A 22,002-nucleotide genomic window follows, 5' to 3' on the forward strand; every position below is an offset into this window, starting at 1 on the left:
TTGGCCTTCATCTCATCTGAAGATTTGATAAGACGTACTTGCGGATCATGTATATATAATCACGCGCTATTAATGTGCAAATAAAATTTTGCTATCTTGTCAGAATTCGTATCGAACATTTTCTTAAACCTGAGATTATATTGCCTCTTTAACGTTCAAAATGCTACAACAAGAAATAATTAAGCATCTTGTAACCAAAGAAATAATTTATAAATGATTTATTGCAAATAGCTATATATTGATTGCATAGAATTGAGCAGAATTCAATGACCGGAAATTTTCCGGATTATAACGGAAGATACAAAATTCGTTTATTTTCTCCCCATTATTTTGAGTTACAATGATTTTACCACATGAGCTGACTGTAATGCATTTTGGGCAAGTCAACCCTTCATCAGATGTCAAAACTTCCCACAAACGTCCATTCTTAAGTAGAATATAAATTCCAGAATTGCAAGTCACAAGAACATTTCCTTCGCCGTCTATGCATATCCCGTTTAACGTAAAAAATACTTCGCTATTTAGTTTGAAGTTTGTTTGTGAGTAACACCTTAGAAGTTTTCCCTCAAAAGTGAAAAGTTTAATGCTGCTATTTCCAGAATCCGATACATAAATCTGTTTGTCTGTATCAACAGCAACAAAATATGGATGATCAAAGTCACGTGGTTCGCTGCCGTATTGTCCGAACGTCCTGCACATATTCCCCTCCTTATCAAAAATGACAAGTGAATGTTTGCATATATCCGTCACAATAAAATGATCGTCATGCGTTAAGCATAAACCGTATGGAATTTCTAGCACGTCACTTGAGCCTAATAACTGAACAAGCTGACCATCCAATGAAAATATTTTTACGCAGGCGTTTACACTATCAGTTATTGCAACGTGGTCGTCTTTCGTCATAACAACACTGACCGGGTAATGAATTTGATCGGGTTTGCATCCTTTGCATCCAAACTTTGATTTAAAGACGCCCTCTGTTGTGAAAATTTGTATTCTGTGATTTTCTGTATCCGCAATTATGATGTCACCTGTAAAAAAGAAACCAAAACGAGAATTATTGATTGAAAACAAAAAAATAACATGAGGAGCAGGATCTGCTTACCCTTCCGGTGCACATGAGAACACCTAATATTGTATGGGGTTCGTGTTGCTCAGTATTTATTTTTCAGGCTATGTTGTGTTTTGTGTACTGTTGTTTGTCTGTTTGTCTGTTGGCCTGTTTCTTTTTAGCCATGGATTTGTCATAATAGTTTCGACTTGAGAGGTTTTCGGAAGGTCCTTTTGGTATCTTTCGTCTCTTCTTTAACAACTAGTATCACCCCAGGCTGAAGCTAGCGAACAATAAGGCGATATATCGAGAAACCACAAAACAGAATAAGACAACAACGGCCGTTAAATAAAAAAATATTCAAAAAGGCAGAAAAACCGTTCAAATATAACAATTTTAACTCAATTTTGAAATGGGTTTTATCCCATCCATTGATAAAACAAGTCACATTGCTTTTGAGAAATATTCAGTGCCGCAGCAACTCTGCATCTATCAACGGATTATTTGTAGGTGTAGGACACCCTTATTGTTCGCTGGCTTATTGTTTGCTAGCTTCAGCCTGTTTAGTATCACAGTACTTTTGAAAGTGCAACAATTGAATATAAAGATCGGCATAGCAACACTTCTCTTGGTCAACATAATTATGATATTATCTCGGTCTATTGTTCTTGAGAGATATAAATCATACATTTCCTATAATTAAAACGGCGTATTTGCTTGACGGAATTTAAGTAGTAATGCACGTCTAGAGCAGTAAAATATCCTAACGAATTCATTTTATTTCTAAGATGACTGGGATAGGGGTATAGCTATATGGTTACATTTTTCTTCTTTTGACCGACAGATAAAAAGTGAGGGCCCTCATGGGGTTTTTGATTATGTGATTACTTGGCCGTTTTTTTAATGATTATTTGATTATTAAGCCAAATATTTCATGATTATTTGATTACCTAGGACTGTATTTTTAGTTTATGATTATTTGATTACTAAAGATAAGCAAATATTTAATGATTATGTGATTATATTGGCAAAAAAATGGTGATTATGTGATTACTAGGACCCCCCCCCCCCCATGAGGGGCCTCAAAAGTGTAAAGAACACTTACAACATTTCAAAGTTATGTAGGTTGCCTGTTGCATCCAACATTTCATTGTTTAATTTTCGCCCTGCGGAAACTACCCAATATGTTATAATTGTTAAATTGTTCTAGTCCTGAGTATGCATGGAATAATTGCCACTGGACTTTAAGTAAGCAGCAATCAATTATTTATTTTCGATTGTTTTCACTTCGATATTTACTACACACGAATGTGATTTGCTCATTGTTGGAGGCCGTACCGAGATCTATATAGTTGTTAACTTCTTTGGAATTTGGTCTCGTCGAGGTTTGATTCACGGGTAATCATACCACATCATCTTAATTTTATAATAGATTTTGTACCGACTTTCGGAATTTTTTTTTTTTTTAAATTTGGAACACTATAAACAGTTGTATAATTACCTGCTTTGGAGACCGCTACACCACACGGATTCATAAACTGTCCTTTACATTTCCCTCGTTTGCCTACCCTTCGAATTAGTTTCTGTCGTTCCATTGCGACCTTCCGAGTAGACGATTCACCTAAAAGCTTATTTCGAAGTAAATGCATCATCGGAATCAGATCCTATCTGTTCGGAAGTTTCATCAGACAGTATTTTTCTTAGAATATCTACAATAAAGAATATCTAATGTAAATCACTTCTGGAAAATACTTTCTTAATCTGGAATATATTGAATCGTTATATCCTTTTACAATATGTATATAGCTTTTGTCCTTTTTATTGACCAAATATCAAATAAAAATGAATGAAGATGTATCGATGTACATTTCTCAATTTATTTTCATCACCAAGAAAGCATGCACGGATCCTATAGTTTGTCTTTCGAAATTCAACATATTCATAGTTGAAAAACAAATTTAAACTAAAATGAAGAGTTCAATCGGATAAATATTTCTTACGCGAGTCAATTTCTTTTGAGGGAATATTGCGAAAGGGGTAATATTTATTAAAACTGTGTGAACATTATACAGATAAATTATAAACCAATCAATCAATCAATCAATCAATTAGTCTTTACATTGTATAGTAAAGTAGCCTAGCATCCTGACCCAATCGAACTGTCGAGCAGTGAGCCATGCAGAAGTCTGTTTTTAGAATACACCAAAAACTTACGACTTACAAGATTGATCGTAAGTATATAGCATTGTTCATAACTTACGGTCAAACTTAGTCGTAAGTTTTGTTGTGAAACCAACTCCTAGATCCCTGGCTAAAAGTAATGTAAGCACGACTGTTCTCTACCTTGTATATACACTCGAATCACTGGAATGATAATACTCGTACAACTTTGTTATCAGGATTATTATACCATTTTTTGTATAACATGCATAATTCTGGAAATATTGTTTCTAAGTGGATTAATTGCATAAAATCTACATTAAAAAACACAGGTTTGAGCTATGTATGGAATTTCATAAAAACACAAATTTACAATACACTTTTTGATTCTTATGTGAAATATCATAAAATAAAACATCCCACCATCATATGATTTCAAAAGCAGTTTCATACATTTTAATGTTCGTGTGGTACATAGATGAAAGTATTCTATGATTTGTTAGGCAAATTCGAATCTAAATTATGCTTAACCCCTCGATTATTTGATTTGTAGCAACACCACTTCCTTATAATTTTTATTATTTAGATATCATGCACTCTTCGGGATACTACTTCCTTTATTGAACAACGATCAAACAACCGTGTAAGAGGTTAGAAGGAGTCAATGTATAGGTTTATGTAGCATGCAACAATAATGTTGCGTTATATGCCAACGTTAACCGACTTTACATCACAAAATATTGTCAAAGAAACGGATGTTGAGAATTATATAGAGAAATAAATACACTGTTCTGCAATTAACCTCATCGTGTATGCTATATGAGAAGAATAAATCCGGAAACGACTGATTCCAATCTCTTTTCATATGCTTTCCTTGTATTTTTTTTCATCGTACAGTTTACTTTATAGAATTAACCATAGCCTCATTTCTATGGAATGGTTGGATGGAATAGATGGAAATGCAGCAAATATATGGCTTAAAGTCTTTGGGTTTATTTTCAGTCGGAGATCAAAACCACGACATTACGCTATAAGTAGCGCATTGTGTTTTTTTCATTGGTAGTCGGGTACTCTAAAATATGTATAATCTTTTTTTTGGGAGGGGGAGGGAAAGGTAGTTTTTTTTTTTTAATATTTTATTTATTTGTCCATTATATCTCATATCAAAATCTAGAATTTTAAAGTTTCTATTCGTATAATCACTGATAGGTTATTGTGCTCCTTTTCGAGATATTTTCAAATGTCGTGAAAAGGCTACCCGGGCTTTTATTTGCATTTTTGTTCATCTGATCAGTTTCGCCTTTTCAACTGATTTTTATAGTTTGTTCTGATGTTGTACTGTTATACAACTGTCCCAGGTTAGGGAGAGGGTTGGGATCCCGCTAACATGTTTAACCCGCCACATTCTGAATGTATGTGCTTGTCCCAAGTCAGGAGCCTGTGATTCAGTGGTTGTCGTTTGTTTATGTAATATACATACTTGTTTTCTCGTTCATATTTTGTACATAAATAAGGCCGCTCGTTTTTTCGTTTCAATTGTTTTACATTGTCATTTCGGAACCTTTTATAGCTGACTGCGGTATGGGTTTTGCTCATTGTTGAAGGCCGTACGGTGACCTACAGCTGTTAATTTCGGTGTCATTCTCTTGTGGAGAGTTGTCTCATTGGTAATCATACCACGTCTTATTTATTTTATATTTTACTTTGCATTGGTATTATTTGGGTCTGAATTTTAAAGAAAGGAAGTCTTGAATCTGCTTAAATTTTGGTAAAGTCGGATATGAAACGAAAATATGCGTCATAGGGCAAAATATGAGTCCGAACATTTGACAAAAATTCCTAAACCTGACCCAAGTACATCCTTTATCAACCGTGCTTTATCTTATCATAGTTTAGTTTCATTTTTTTCTATAAATTTATGATTGCTTTTGTACAAATTCGACTCGAACTAAATGTTAAGACATGTATATTAAATTTCATAGCTAGTTAGCTATAGGAATCAATAAACATTCGTTTTTTCTAATCTTTTCTTTCAAATGTAAATTTCTTGGTATTAGATAAAATCGATTTCAAATCGCGGTTTTTTTCACACGCAAACCAAATATTAAACTTGTCAATGAACGAAAATACAACACGTCAAACTTTAATTAACGATCACTCCTCTTGTTATAGATGGATAAACACTAATTACATTAATTTTGTTGTTTCTTTTTCTTGGAGGACAACTTGAAAATATCAAAATTAAAAAATCTGTATTTAAACCGAAAAGTTTAACTCTAAAACCACTGATTTCCATAGATTACAAACCATGCATATTGAAAGCGTTGGGCCATAAAAAAGAATGTGTTTGTTTGCCATAACCCTACTTACCCAGAACAAAGCTGTCTACTCAAAAACTTTTAATGTTTTGATGTTAATTGTTTTTTTTACATCAGATAGGCAAAAAGAATGAATAACAGTTGACACATCAAATTCTCTTTGCAGAAAAAAGGAAAGAAAAGAAAATGTTGACCTACCTACCCACTGTCTCTATCTTTTGGGTAGTGTTTGGGCAAACCAAAATATTTTTAGGTGTGGACTTACTATAAAATAAGAGGGTGCACTCTGAAATATATCGTCTGCTTTAATGACCATTGATTTCATGTAAAAAGTATTCAAGATGGTCTCCGGATAAAAATCCCGATGTCTCGCATTCTGTGACGCAATGCGGGCGAGACAAAAACTAAGGAACTAGTCATTAAGTACTATTGTAGCAGTTTGCTATACTGTATAACACCTGCACTCTACCAACAACATGCAGTAAAAGGTTTTGGTTCTACTAAAGCTCATGGAAGGAGAAACCAATAGGTTTAATTAGTTGCTCAAAAGGTTTGATTAGTTGCTCTGTGAATTGGCTGTTATGATTGTCACTGTTAACTCGTATCTTGTCATTTTGATTTCAGCGAATTGACAGAATTAGTAAAGTTATCAATATTTGAAAAGAAAATAATAAAATTTTGTATAATCAGATTTTATGAGATTTATGGAATGAAGACGTGTAAATTCATCAAAAGACAGGCTATTACATTAATCAATAGCAAAAGATAAAACTGGAACGATAATCAATATATCTGATTTTGTTAAAAGAATCTTTTCTTTTGAAATGTATTAAGAAACTTTCCAGAGCGATAAACCGAAAAACCAGACAGTAAACAGACCAATTTATTATCTGAACAAATAGTGTATATAACGACTCAATAAAAAGAATAACGTTTACATACAAAAGGAACACCAAGAATAATGAAAAATACAAAACTCAAAGACATCTATAGATGCTAATAATGTTCTGTCATTGACAAGAGACAGCATTATACAATATTTAAAGCTTCAAATCACCGTGAGTAAAGAAAAACTCTTTAATTTACAAATCAAGATAAATCTTGACATTCTATGCAGGAATATTTCTTCTCCAATTGAAAAAGGAAATCGCTATTGGGAAATTTAACGTTTGGAATATCTAACTCTCCTCTATAAACAATCGATTGGTTGAAGTCTAAATGTGTTGCTGATTGTCTTGTGTTCGGTTCCTTATTTTCTCAATGTCACCTAGGCATATGCACGAGGGTCTCAATGAAGGGGTCCTTCATTTGAATTTTCTGTATTCTTTCTTTTTTAATGTAATTTTTCTATATGCTTATATTTTCGGCTCTTTATTCTTTACGCTTTATCTTTTGGTCTTTTTTTTTTTTTTTTTTTACTTTTTGACCCATTTTTCTGTAATCTCTATCCATTTTTTCTTTAAGCTTTATCTAGAAGGTCCCCCCCCTCTACATTTTGACCTATTTTTCAATAATATTTGTCCGTTATTCTCTATACTTTGTAAACCCTGTCCACACTCTCCTGCATGGGATGGGATCTGTTTAAAAGAGTTCAAAGATTTCACAAATAATTACTCCGATGTATAATTCGTCTAAAATATTTTACCTCTTTTATATTACTTTTTCTCATTTCAATTAAAATCTTTCGGATAATATCTTCTATACTTATTTATAGCATTAATTAGTTTATAGTGAATAATATAATTCCAATGTCTTTCTAACTTTTTGAAAGAAATATTATATACTTTGAAGGATTGGCGGACAGAGACAGTCTGCATGTTGGAAAGTGATTGACTCGCCACTTAGCATTCTAAATAATTGTGTTGTAGTGTAATCAATAACAATGTCTCAATTGAGCAGAGTGGTCATATACTAATCTAAATAAACCGAATCGAAATTAAGTATATACATATATCAACTTTGTAGAATTAAATGTGTAATTTGTATATATTGAATGAGATCATTTTTTTCAGCATGAATCATTGCTTTCGTTGCTTCATTCTTTTAATGAAAGCAATTGACAAGCCTAGGCTGAATCGGCTATTCTGTTCCCGACCGTTAGATGGAAGAGCGGAACCGAGTTTAGAATATGCATACTAATTGTAATGAAAGTTTTGATGTAGAAAAAAATCGCAATGGAATACAGAGCACGAGTGACTCAAGATGTCGGGACTCACATTACTGTATGTGTTCGTCACTCATCCATCTATTTCAACTTTTGAGACTCTTTGAACAACCAAATAAGAGTCAACGAACATTAGTTTCAAGTCCAAATGATTTACAGAATGCGGTATTAAGTATAAGTTTTCACTTAAATTTGAACGCCTAATTTAAAATTGGGATAATACAAAACAAAATACATGGATTTGGGCCAATAATAGTACTATATTAATTCCTTCGACATTAAAAAAAAACCAACCCAATTTTAGACGAAAAAGAACTAGCTTTTTTTAGATTTCTATATACGGTAGTGTTTGTGGCTCCAAAGCAGTGTATAAAATACAGAGTATTTAATTTACCACACTGTTTGTTTGAATGAGCATATTAACTTCTCTTAACATGTACTCGTTTCTTGATTGTTTTCGATATAATACACTATCAATTTCATTTTTTCTTTCTTAATGTTGTGCCCTCTTTTGTACTGCAAATATGAGTGTTTTGTCTTAAAGTTAAAACCTCGCATCTGCCATCGATTATCTAAAATTAGTTTATGCACACTACTTCAATTCTAAAGTATCGTATGGCCTTCATAGCACTTTCTTATATCTTATTTAGTATATGCCTTGTTTTAAAGTGGTTCGTAATTTAAAGATAATTTTTGACGGTCGATTTTAATGGTACATTTTACTTGCATGATCTTGTACATTGCATATATATTTCTAGTAAATTTTAGCTTAGAAGTTGATTCTGCTTTAAAGCAAATCTGTTTCCTTAATGTACTGTCATCTAAACTGGAACAGTAAAAATAAAACTGAACCTTAGTTGTCTCTGTCTGTCTGTCAACCAATGACATTTTGGGACCAAACAAAATAAAACAAGGCCCTTAATGTACCTCATCTTTTGATCATTTCATGTGCATGTAAAATATGGTACTCAAAAGGCTAAAAATTAATTGTAAAATACAATCCTGGGACCAAACAACCCAAACAAGGCCCTAAATGTCCCTCATCTTTTGTATCCTTTCATGTTCATGTACAATATGGTACTCAAAAGGCTAAAAATTAATTGTAAGATACAATCCTTGGACCAAACAACCCAAACAAGGCCCTTAATGTTCCTCGTCTTTTGTATCATTTCATGTTCATGTAAAATATGGTACTCAAAAGGCTAAAAATTAATTGTAATATATACAAACAGTATCACATCAAATAAAACACCTTATTGATTGAATAGAAACAGAAAATCCCAGGACTGAATATTTATAAGGTAAAGTCTAAGAACCGACATCAAGGGATTACAAGTAAATATAGTATATACTTTTTACTGACATTTTGTCGGTAATTATATAAAATGAAACTTTGCCAAGCAAACTTAAGCATAAAAGCAGAAAACGACAAATGAACAATCGATAATTGAAAAATATAAAAGAGGAAATATGAAGGAAATTAGAAACCGTTGAAAAAAAGGATAATCATGACAATTACTGAAAGAAAATAGCACAGAACAAAATACAAACCAAAACATGAAAAACTTGTTCACTAATATTTATATATGTCCAAGTGTGAACAGGATCTAAAGGTATATCATGTGTTGTTTGTTTCTTATGGTCAAGTACATTGTTTGAACTTTGATCGGTCAGTGATTCAGTGATGTGATTCCGTATCTGCCGAATTATTTGTCGTTTTGCAGCTAGAAAATGTATTTTGAAACAATGTTCAGAATCTAAAGTACTTTGGGTAATTTCAATGCTCATCCCCCCCTTTTCAAAAAGGAAAAATAACGTAATGTCATTATATTTGAATTTTCTTTGTTTAAGATGATTTAAACCAGTCACAGCGATGGAAGCTTCTGAAAACATAATACAGAAAGCCTATATTCTAAAACGGCATACTTGAATTTAAGTGTTTCTGAATGATCAATGCATTTGAATGGGGACATGTAGTTGGAACCCCCTTCCCCCTTTGTCCTGGGTTATGAACCCCCTTTTAAAAATGGCTGGATCCGCCCCTGCTGGTGGATAGTTATAAGATTGACAATCCTACCACATCGTCTTATTTTATTCTCGGTATAAAAGTCACATTGACTTTCAAATTCGACAATGATTTTACATCAGAAATAATTATTAACATGCATGTATTTATATTGGAGTTGTATCAAATTGTCATCATTATCTCCTGACTTACATTAGTGCATGACAAGGGGTGATATGGAATCAAGGAGAATCTAGACGGGTTTATCCTATGACCAAATGTTTTATTGTTTTACAAATAACTTAATCAATGCTATTATTATTCTATATTGACAATTGTTGCGTTATTCAAATTTAGAAATGGAATTCAATGTTATGATAGTTATTATTTGATTTTCAAGGCTTTACTTTTTTTCATTTCGAAAAAGAGTTTATGAATAATGTAAATATTCTTGAAGCAACAACTAATAGTCTTATATCAAAAATGTAAAATAGCATCACAATTAAAGAGGAGAGTACCTAGTGTATGGAAATCAATATGGACTTCTGTTTGCAATAATTATTTTTTTATACTATCAATTGTTAAAAAAAACAGTACACCATATATAAGATATAAAGGGGGAAGATTTACACAATCCAAACAAAAAAAGGTATGCTGTAAACTGAAAGATGAGCGATCATCTGTGATGATAACAGTAATTCCTGCTCCTGAAGAGTGATACGTCGTTTTTTAATTTGTTTTTTAGAGGGCCGAACCCCCCTTTTTCTTTGATAGTAATCTAACAGCATATATATAAAATAAGAAAAAACTATAAAAATCAGTGGAAAAATTGATATAAAAAAGATGTGGAATGATTGCCATTGAGACAACTCTCCACAAGAGACCAAGTGACACAGAAATTAACAACTATAGATCACCGTACGGCCTTCAACCACGAGCAAAGCCCATACCGCATAGTAAGGCTCATTGCTTCATTGCATCGACATAAAGCTCAGAAAAGCTTCGAAAACAAACCCTTTAAAATCAGAAGAAATGATTGCAGTTACTAAAATCTATATTTTAATAACTAATAAAAAAGTCACATATCCAAGAATAAAATATCATGCAGTACAACACAATAAAAATAATTCATTTACGTCTCGCCATTAATATTACAAGTCATAACATTTTACATGAATACATAAAATGATATTAATTCTTAATGCCATTCTAAAAACGATTACTAGTATAAGAGACGGGATTATTCAGTACACATATTTATCATGATCTTGCTACAACATGGTTTTAAAAAGATGGTTAATTCCATAAGGGACTACATTCGTGAGCAAAGAACCAGTGCATTTGTACTGTGAATCTATTCCAAAATTGCCATTCCCAATTGTATTCAGTATCAACAGATATTAAATAATAATAGGTCGTTTTATCTAACTCTTGATGGTTCCGTGTCTCTCATCATTTGAATTTAATCTATGACCATAATAATCGCGTGTGTAAGACATTCTGTCTGCTTTCCCAATCGACCAAAGACTTCAATGAGACTAACTACTGTAATACTTCGCCTTCGCTTCTTTTATTTAATTATAACTGTGGACACGAACTGTGTCTTCTATAAGTGGTAATTCCTCACTTTAGGTACGTAATTGGCAGAATTGACGAGGCCATAACTCATTTGAAAAACTTAGGAAGAAAAAAGGATTAGTACCATGCTTCAGCATACGTACCGGTAAATAAAAAAAAAAAGGCATGTATAAATTCACGTTTTTTGGTTAGTTTGCAGAGGTTTGACGTCTTACACAACAACTTTATATTGCACGACTTCCTTTTGAACCCCTTTCATCCACATGAGGGTCTAGATGGAATTTACAGAATAGCTAGAGAAATTATGGGGAAGAAGAAAAACGGAAAATAATGGGGAAAAAAAATAGAGAAAACTGTGCGAAATACAGATCTAACATTGTTGGGTTGATGTTTAGACGAGTTGTTTATACATAATGTACACAGCCATGTATCACCATCACTGCTGGTGATCCGATGGATAAATCTGTTTTAGAGTTGTCACTGGCTCAGACGTACTTACAAATATAATTATTTTCTGTGACTGTATCTTACATTAATTTGTAGGATCCTTTACTATTGATAATTTAGCTCATCTGTAAAAATAACATCTCCATGCCTTATATATCATGTACTGTAGTACGACGCTAGTTTAAAAAAAACTGACGTGGAAAGGTAACACCCGGCCAACGAAAGCTTCATTTTTGAAACCCAGGTGGTCATGTGGTCTAGCTGGACGGCTACAGTGTAGGCGATTTGGTGTCGCGATATCTCAGTAGCATGGATTCGAATCCCGGCGAGGGAAGAACAAAAAATTTGCGAAAGCAAATTTACAGATCTAACATTGTTGGGTTGATGTTTAGACGAGTTGTATATATATATACTGATATCTATACTGATTCTTAAACGCTATGAAGAGATTTATTCTTTAATATTATCAATTTTATAATACCGACGTAAAACACAAACTTAACACTTTTAGAGAATAAAAAAAAAAACTCTAGAAATTTCCGAGAATTTGTGTGAATAAAAGTGATGTGAAATATTATAATACGTTAAAAAAAAATTACAAAAAAAAAGTTTTCACAGAAATCAATATCAGATCAGAATCCATTCATATAGAAAGACTCTTGAACTTGTGAATGAATTTAATATACTAGTAATATAATATATATATATAGACAAAAAAAAATGTTATCAACGTGTCGTTTGTTTTTTAATTTTTCCCCTGTTACTTTTTAATCTTTAAAAACTGAAGTATCAAGTCGTGCATTTAATGAATTAGTTGGTCGTGACTGGGGAGATTTAATGAATTAATTAGTCACGTGACTGGGGAGATTTTCAGATTTTACTCAGTAATCAAGGAAAGTTAAGTACCAGTTTCACAGATCTGGGATAGGTTTACAACTTTGAAGGAAAGGCTCCATGTTTACATAATATCTTTTGCGTGATTCATTTTCTAGGAAACGGATAGTACAGGTCATACAGTACATTTTACAATAATATACAACGCAATACTAATTACAATTGTATAATGTGAGCATCAATCAATATTATTTCAAAATGCATGTGGCCATTATCAGTCTTTCCTGGCAAAGTGAATATGTTATATAGATACAATGGATAAGCGTTGAATCTAGAAAAAGAAACCATGAGCCCGGAGCGACATAAAGCTTTGATTCTAGAAAAAGAATCCACGGTAAATGAATAGGCTGACGTCACGACAATGATTTAACAGTTATTCGTATATATATAGTACTATATATATATAAAATGACTGAATAAATAGTCAACAATTAATCTTACAGGGCGATGGATCATGTAATATGATTCTGTACACTACAAAATATAATATATAACAAGTCAAACTTGTTATACGTCTGAGTCAGTAAAAACTCTACAACAGATTTATTCATCGGATCACCAGCAATGATGGTGATATATGGCTGTGTACATTATGTATATACAACTCGTCTAAACATCAACCCAACAATGTTAGATCTGTAAATTTGCTTTCGCAATTTTTTTGTTCGTCCCTCGCCGGGATTCGAACCCATGCTACTGAGATATCGTGACACCAAATCGCCTGCACTGTAGCCGTCCCGCTAGACCACACGACCACCTGGGCTTCACAATAATAAAGCTTTCGGTGGCCATGTGTTACGTTTTAAACTAGCGTCGTACTACAGTACATGGTATATAAGACATGGAGATGTTATTGTTACAGATCAGCTAAATTATATATTGTAAAGGACCCTACAAATTAATGCAAGATACAATCCCGGCGAGGGAAGAACAAAAAATTTGCTTTTGCAAATTTACAGATCTAACATTGTTGGGTTGATGTTTAGACGAGTTGTATATACATAATGTACACAGCCATGTATCACCATCATTGCTGGTGATCCCATGGATAAATCTGTTGCAGAGTTGTCACTGACTCAGACGTACTTATAAATATAATTATTTTCTGTGACTGTATCTTGCATTAATTTGAAGGATCCTTTACAATATATAATTTAGCTGATCTGTAACAATAACATCTCCATGCGGGACGGCTACAGAGCAGGCGATTTGGTGTCACGATATCTCAATAGCATGGGTTCGAATCCCGGCGAGGGAAAACAAAAAATTTGCGGAATACAGATCTAACATTGTTGGGTTGATGTTTAGACGAGTTGTATATATATATATATATATATATATATATATATATATATATATATATCATGGCCACAAGTTAAATTTTTTTTCTTCTGTTTAGTATTTATATTAAGATCCATTTTGTTACATCTTGTGATCAATTTTATTTGGCAATCGCCAATGGCAGTCAGCAGGGTTAAAGAACATCAGTTGTTCGACCTGTTAGTCAAATGCGTTTTGTTTAAATATACTTTTTCACTTTTTTGGTCTTTTGGAAAATGTTGATTGTGCTGTTTTTAGACCCTTCTACAACGAAATTTGTTTTACATGCACACGTATAAAAATTGCGGTTTTTATCCAACGCAATCATAGGTTTGAACGTAGTTTTCAATTTAGACTCGTATAAATATATAGTTATATATAGTTGGTGTTACCAAACCAGGAGACTACAATCAATGTTGAAATAAATGAGCGTTCCGTAATAAAGAAAATAGTGCATTTTCAATATGTTTAAGACCACTGAATAATATCTCTCAAATATCTTAATTTCGAACTGCATGCATTCAGCAGTACGCTTACATTTATTACCATTATATAATAATTTCCGTTTTATTGTACTTCTGTTGTACATTTATTTCCCTCCAAACATCAATTATTCAGAATAAATCAACCATTATTAAACGAAAATTCTTTTTGTATCAAATTACTGAATTACCGAAGACAAGTCCATGTGAAAAGAGAGGCATAATATAATGGCTGTCCTGTATAGTCGATTGTGAAGGTATCTTATAGGCACCAAAACTCTTGGTTTTTGCATATTTTAACAGTCCCTCTGCTGAAGATGTTTGTCCCCGGATAAAAGGAAAACAGTATGTTGGCTCAGTTCTATAATGATTCTATTCATTAGAAAATTAAATTTCAAATACCTCTTACCTAATGTAATAATCTTTCATTTTATCAAAAATACAATTGTCTTTAAAGATGTTGGCCCTAGTTGTGCCTGCTCAGATTGAATCGTTATATCTATGCAAATGCATATATTAATTGAAAACCGATAAAGGTGAATATGAAATCTCGGGGCATGTTATGTTCACTACAGTACTGAGCTATGCTCGGGAGTCATGGCTCAGCACGTTAAAACCACAATACGTCCAGGATGAGATTTGCGATGCAAACGAGGTTTATCATTTTAAGATTTTTTGCAGATTCGATTGTTTGATTACACTGTCACAGCTACTTTTGCATAGGTATACTATTTCTGCACTTAAAATCTGTAGAACTGGAAATTTACTTGTAATATTTAGTACTATTTCTTTACTTTAGAATTATTGTAATATTTAGGAACTTGTATTTTCCAGTACTTGATTTGTACTTAAAATTTTGGTACAAAAATACTACCAACAATAAATACAGTATTCCATGTTTGAAAATCATAGCTTTATGAGATTAGAAATAGACAAACTTTCAAAATGCTGAAAATGTAACCGTGCAACCAAAAATCTGTAGTTCTTTAATTTCAAGTACAAATCAAGTACTGTAAAATACAGGGGTCGGTTTCACAAAAAACTTACGAATAAGATTGGTCTTAAGTTATGAACAAATCAGTATACAATAATTCTGAAGTAACAAAATAGTACTTAATATTAAAAGCAGATTTCCAGTACTACAGATTTTTTGTACATAAATAGTACCTTTGCAAAAGTAGCTGTGTACCGTAATGTGACAAACAACTCGGGCATTTTCATGACTAGCAAACAATATATATGTATACAATCTGTAACGTGCAGAGAGTATTGCACTCTCTTTACCAAAGGCTAATTTGGTTTAAGGTTCTCATTCCGACTTGACGTAACTGAGTAATTATTCACCCGAAACAGTTCTAAAAGGGGTGTCCAGGAATGAATATTTTATTACAAACCAGTGACCCTCATATCAACAATAATTTGTGTAAGGAGGTTACGAAAAATTGATCAACCATGAAAAGCGGGTGCACGATTTGCACTACCGCTGTAAAAAGTGTCTGTTAAATGGGAATATCATACACAAAATATATATATCACTCGGATCTGTCTTTAAGTTACTACTAAAGTAGGCGTGTGTAAAGGCTAGAAAAGCAAACTGTTTACAAACGTCTTCATTCAAATAATGAATATTTCTATGCAACAGAATAAAAGCTGCTCTATGTATAACTGAATTTTGAGAACAATTTTTAAGTGGGACAGAGAATAGAGACGAACAAAGGAAATGCGGGGTATAGATTAATAATACAAAACCCAACAAGAGAAGATTTTTAAAGGACAACATGCACTGCAGTCTTCAACAATACGCTTGAATAGGTCAAGCTTTAAAATGTTCCAAGTATATACAAACAGTGGCGGATCCAGAATTTTTCATAAGAGGGGGCCCGCTCCAGTCACCTTCAGTGATTCCCTTTATAAGCAACCAAACCCCTGCCCCCCCCCTAAATCCGCCCCTGACAAATGTTGTCATGAAATCAATACTGTTATATTTATTCCTGTGGAAATAATATTCCAGAATATTTTTTCACTTTTGGAACTTATATTATAAAAGAACTTCTATTCCATGACACTTCTCTATTTTTTTGTTGATAAATAAAATGGTGAGATAGCTATCTCATTGCCTCAATGGAAGCTGAGATCTTACTAGTAATCCAGTATATTTGTATATATTTATCTAACATATAAGACACGAATTTGAATCTGTATTCTAATATGTGTTGAGTTTGCGGTTTTTTCGTCCCTTGTCATTTAAACAGTAACTTTATTTATAAAATTCATATTTGTTTAGCCAAAAATAATTTGCCTTTTGTGTTTGTTTTTCCTTTTTATATTATTAGAAAATATTTGATACGCAATTCGTAATTATTACATGTTTCACTGAAAGAAAATTGACATAATACACACAGATTAAGAGATATATATATCCGATATGATAGACCTCGAAATCAAATAATAACGGTTCACTTATTTTGCGTCAAGAAAAATCGAAATCGAGATCTAAATTACCTGCCATTGATTGTGTAAACTATCTAATCTACTTACAAAGAATTTGTGTTGTCCACTTTTGGGGATGTCCAAGCCTTGACCCATCGTTTACCAAATATGTTCAATACACATCGGATATTTCACGTGACGTCATGAAAGTTGTCTGCCATGTGTCGTCTGCCTGGCAGATGCACAAATTCCATCAGTTGCAGAAGATACCTATTGATTTTTCTTCAAATACATTGAAAATGAATCATGCAAGAAATTTTTCTTGAGTGAGGCACAAACGGGTTTTAGGAGGACTAACATGAAATATTAATGGTCAGTTGTTGGAATTACTCATTTCATGGATTGGTGAAACAATTGAATGACATCATTCAGAATTATTGTCATACTTTGATTGGTAACATGTGATAAGTATCGGCAATCATTTGTAGGTTTTGTCTTATTGATTAAAAATGGATTAATAGAAAAAAACGATTTATGTTCTAGATTATATGTCGACAGAAGCCAATGTTTTCCGTTTATATCGGTAAATCTTATTTATTGGGTTTTAGAAATACAGAGAAAATATGCGAAAAACAACAACACTTGTTTGCTTCACTTTTGCCCGGAAAAGATATGTAGTGGTTGCTTTATGTGGAGTGACAAATTGTTACAAACTTAAGTTATTTGTTATATGACTGAAATTTGGGGTATTATTATCTACAACACTGTCAGATCATAAAATATAAACTCATTCATTACAAATATATAAATAAAGAAATGTGCATGGTATGTCATTGCAAATGAGACAACTATAGACTAAGCCTAAACAGAGTTAAACATCAGTGGCGGATCCAGAAATTTACATAAGTGGGGGCCCACTGACTGACCTAAGAGGGGGCCCGCTCCAGTCACGCTTCAATGATTCCCTATATAAGCAACCAATTTTATTCCCAAAAAGGGGGGGCCTGCCCCCCCCCCCCCCCCCCCTAAATCCGCCTCTGAACATGATATGGATATAAGCAAAGATCACCACAAGGCATTGAGAGGAGAGAGTGAGAGGAAACACCATCCCGTGTAGTCAGCTAAAGAAAGCATCGCCATGAAAAATAACTCAACCGAGAAAACTGACGAGCTAACTTATAGCTTATACATTTAACGAAAAACAACTATGACAGACATGAACAAACGACCACTGAATCTCAGGCTTATGATGACTTGGGACATACACATGTGGCATGTTAGATATGTTTGTCCCTTACCCGAGCCTATAAGGAAAAAAAAGTTGCAAAAATTACTTACATAAAGACAACACACACAAAGTGCCGATATAAGAGAACTTGCTGATACTGAAAGCTAGTTAAAAACCAATTACAGCTTATGAATAAATCATTTCTTCCAGACTAAAGTATCAATCAGTACTCACCCAATGGATTTAGTGTAGACGTCACACACAGACTGCCAAACCTTTTGCAATGTCAAAATATTAAGTAATGGGAAGGACGAAGGACCAAGAGTACTCATAGCAATATAAATTTAGTTATTGGTTATTTTTTTTTTATCAAAACCGAAAGTAATGTTACATCCGAGTAAATAATATTTAAAGATTGTACTTCTGTTTTAAATCAATGACCTTTAAGAATTAATGTTTTCAAAGATAAATTGTGTTTACATGGATTGTATTTAAATTTAGGGGTTTTATATACACAATCGCCGTTCAATCAGGATGTGATATCGCGTTTTTTAAAGGGATTCTACACTGTATGCAAAACCTGGCTTTGTATCTATGAAACCATTTATCAAAGTTTTAAATTAGTTTAATTTGTGGTGACAAAGTCCTTTGCTTAATAATTTAATAGTTGTTCACAAATAATTTTCATTCGAATACAAAAAGGCGACTACATGCAGACAAGAGCATGGCGCACAAGCTGTAAAAAAATACATATACCACAGAAATGGACAAAAGAAACACAGCCGTCCATAAAGAGAATTAGATTTGCCAAATAGAAGTAAAAAATTATATCACTTTTGTCGTAAATTCTTGTATACATTTTCTCATGAAACTGAAATAAACAAATCTAGAATAGAACAATTATTGCTGTTTGTATCAAATCTATTTAAAGTAAGTTCCCTTGGATATAAATTTCTACAGAAAAATATTAAAAATCTTGAATTTTGAAAGCAAACATATCATCATGGTAACGGTAAGTGTTTAATGCATCATAATGTTACTTATACGGATCTTAACTGAGTTTGGCCATTAACTGTGATTCATAACAAAACAGGGACAAGTTTGTTATTTAAGGGACACAATTTGTGCCCATTTGAAAGCCTTCAACCTGTCAATAAACTGCATGTGTTGCTAAAACGTACATATATATATATATATATATATATATATAATATATAGATGATGTCAAGGAGAACATTTACATTTTCAATCAACCCATCACATTTCCTTTAAGTTTGTCTATAGATATAGGAAGATGTGGTATGAGTACCAACGAGACAACTCTCCATCCAAGTCACAATTTATAAAAGTAAACCATTATATATAGGTCAAGGTATGGCCTTCACCACGTATATAGCTTTAGCTCACACCGAACAGAAAGCTATAAAGGACCCCCAAACATTACTAGTGTAAAACCATTCAAACGGGAAAACCAACGGTCTAATCTATATAAAAACACAAAACGAAAAACACTAATGAACCACATAAACAGGCGACAACCACTGAACATCAGATTCCTGACTTGGGACAGGTGCAAACAAATGCAGTTGGGTTAAACGTTTTAATGGTAACAAATCTTTTTCATTTTCTGAAACAATAGTATAACATCACAGTCAACATAGAAAGACACACTATAAAATATCAATTGTAATGACTTAACTCAATCAAAAACATTCCTTTTTCGTTACAGAAGAAGGCTTTAACCCCGTCATACTATGTATGTATGTGCCTGTCCCAAGTCAGGAGCTTGTAATTCAGTGGTTGTCGTTTCTTTGTGTGTTTCATATTTGTTTTTCGTTCATTTTTTTATATAAATAAGGCCGTAAGTTTCCTCGTTTGAATATTTTTACATTTTCATTTCGGGGCCTTTTATAGCTGACTATGCGGTATTGGGCTTTGTTCATTGTTGAAGGCCGTACGGTGACCTATATTTGTTAATTTCTGTGTCATGTTGGTCTCTTGTGGAGAGTTGTCTCATTGGCAATCATACAACATCTCCTTTTTTATATGTACATTGTATATGCGTTTCAGCAAATGCATCTGCAATCGTGGTCTTTTTTTAATTACCCTGTAGTCGAATAAGAGAAGTTTTTGGTATTCAGAGTGTATGGAAGTGTAGTATTCAGAGTCGAAAAGTCATAATTTTGGAGCCATCTATAGCCGACTAAGCAGTATAGGCTTTGGTCATTGTTGAAGGCAGTATACGGTGACCTACAGCTGTTAATTTCTGAGTCATTTGTTCTCTTGTTATTATCTGGAGTTTAGATAGCCAATTTATAAAAGAAACCTTCGAAGGTTCCGAGGAGGCCTTTTAGCTGAGATACGCACGTGACACGATTAATCACCTTTCGACTCTGTGTAGATTACGACGGCTTTGAGGGTATACGTAAAAAGCGTTTTAAATTTGAAAATTTAACTGTCCCAAGTTGATAAGTATCGTATTACACTTGATGCAGTGGTAGAATCTGTAGACATGTAACGGCAAAGATAGTTGACAAATGAATAAGTTCACTGGATGTTATCCAGCATCATCCTACAAATGTTTTCTAGAAGCCCTATAAGATAAGATAAGATAAGAAATTTTTATTCCAATTAAAGGGCCCATGAAGAACAAAGTATATATATATATGTCGTCAATGATTTCGAGAAAGTTTAGGAAAGGCATACAGTAATCCAATGTACGACACTCTAAAGTTCGATTATACAAAATATTGTGTAGCAGGAACAATTCTGCTGGAGATTCGGGGATGCGGACCACAACTTGTTCTGGTTTGTGAACTGATGTGTACGGAAACGACGGATGCCAAATGTGAAAGCGCTATAATATATCTAAGTAAATGAAAACCAAAAAACTGAAAACAATATATAATTTAATCATCAAAGTACAACTGTTATTATGATAGTTGGATAGTTTACGACAAATGGAAGATTTTAACGACCTTGACTGGCTTTACAGCCCTTGCACGATCGGCATTAAAGGAAAGTTTACTTCAACTTCGTACTTTATTTGGCTTTTTTTTTTTTTTTTTTTTTTTTTTTTTTTTTTTTTTTTTTTTTTTTTTTTTTTTAACTTTTTTGGATTCGAGCGTCACTGATGAGTCTTTTGTAGACGAAACGCGCGTCTGGCGTATTTGTAAAATTTAGTCCTGGTATCTATGATGAGTTTATTAACATACAAATTTCAAATCAGTTATCTAAAATATATATGTTTCTCGCAGAAGGTAATCAAAGGTTTTGCGACGATGCAAATATTAAATTTACAATATAAATAAATATCTTTAACTAATTAATTCAAATTTTAAACAAGGGAAATAACAATGACATAATAATCATCACTGCCACAATTGTTTCAAAATGATTTTTTTTTTAATTTAATTTTTTTTTTATCAGCAAACCGTATTTAAAAAAAAATTATATATATAGTAATACTACTCCATATCTTAATCTCAGAACAATTGAAACGGATCTGAGAACAACACTGTTCCATGACGGGCCTCTGTGACATTCGAGACAATTTTAATATACATACCTATCTAACCTATCTATGTCTTCATGCTTTATTTTTCTTTTCAATAATACGTATATAAAATTTTGACGGTGCATCATACGTTTATTTGGATGTCTGTTAAAAAAAATCATTTGTATATTCAAGGAATATACAATTCCTTTAGTCTTTAGTCTTTAGAAGTGTCAACTTGACACTATAATCTCTATCTGTAATTTTGATCACTCTGGTAATTTTATGTCGCTATTGTATAAAACTCATAAATAGTACATTGGTTTAGCTCTAATACGACAAGTCTTTTAGAAAAGCTACTACTTGTCAACTGTTTTTGCCGTGATAACTACACGAATAGACCAAAGATAATCCGAATGCACAAAGGTA

At 32.8% G+C, this 22,002-nt stretch overlaps 1 protein-coding gene across 1 annotated transcript; it reads right to left on the bottom strand.

Moving 5' to 3' along the window:
* Window positions 1-203: 203 nt before the first annotated feature.
* Window positions 204-17,140, bottom strand: LOC139511820 (tripartite motif-containing protein 2-like). Its single transcript, XM_071298920.1, has 3 exons — window positions 16,958-17,140; window positions 2,553-2,760; window positions 204-1,031 (listed from the first exon to the last, which is right to left on the bottom strand). The coding sequence occupies exons 2-3, from the start codon at window positions 2,701-2,703 to the stop codon at window positions 232-234; spliced, it is 951 nt and encodes a 316-aa protein (XP_071155021.1). The 5' UTR covers window positions 2,704-2,760; window positions 16,958-17,140; the 3' UTR covers window positions 204-231.
* Window positions 17,141-22,002: the final 4,862 nt, after the last annotated feature.

The sequence above is a fragment of the Mytilus edulis genome, chromosome 2 (assembly GCF_963676685.1).
Source record: "Mytilus edulis chromosome 2, xbMytEdul2.2, whole genome shotgun sequence".
Classification (NCBI taxonomy): Eukaryota; Metazoa; Mollusca; class Bivalvia; order Mytilida; family Mytilidae; genus Mytilus; species Mytilus edulis.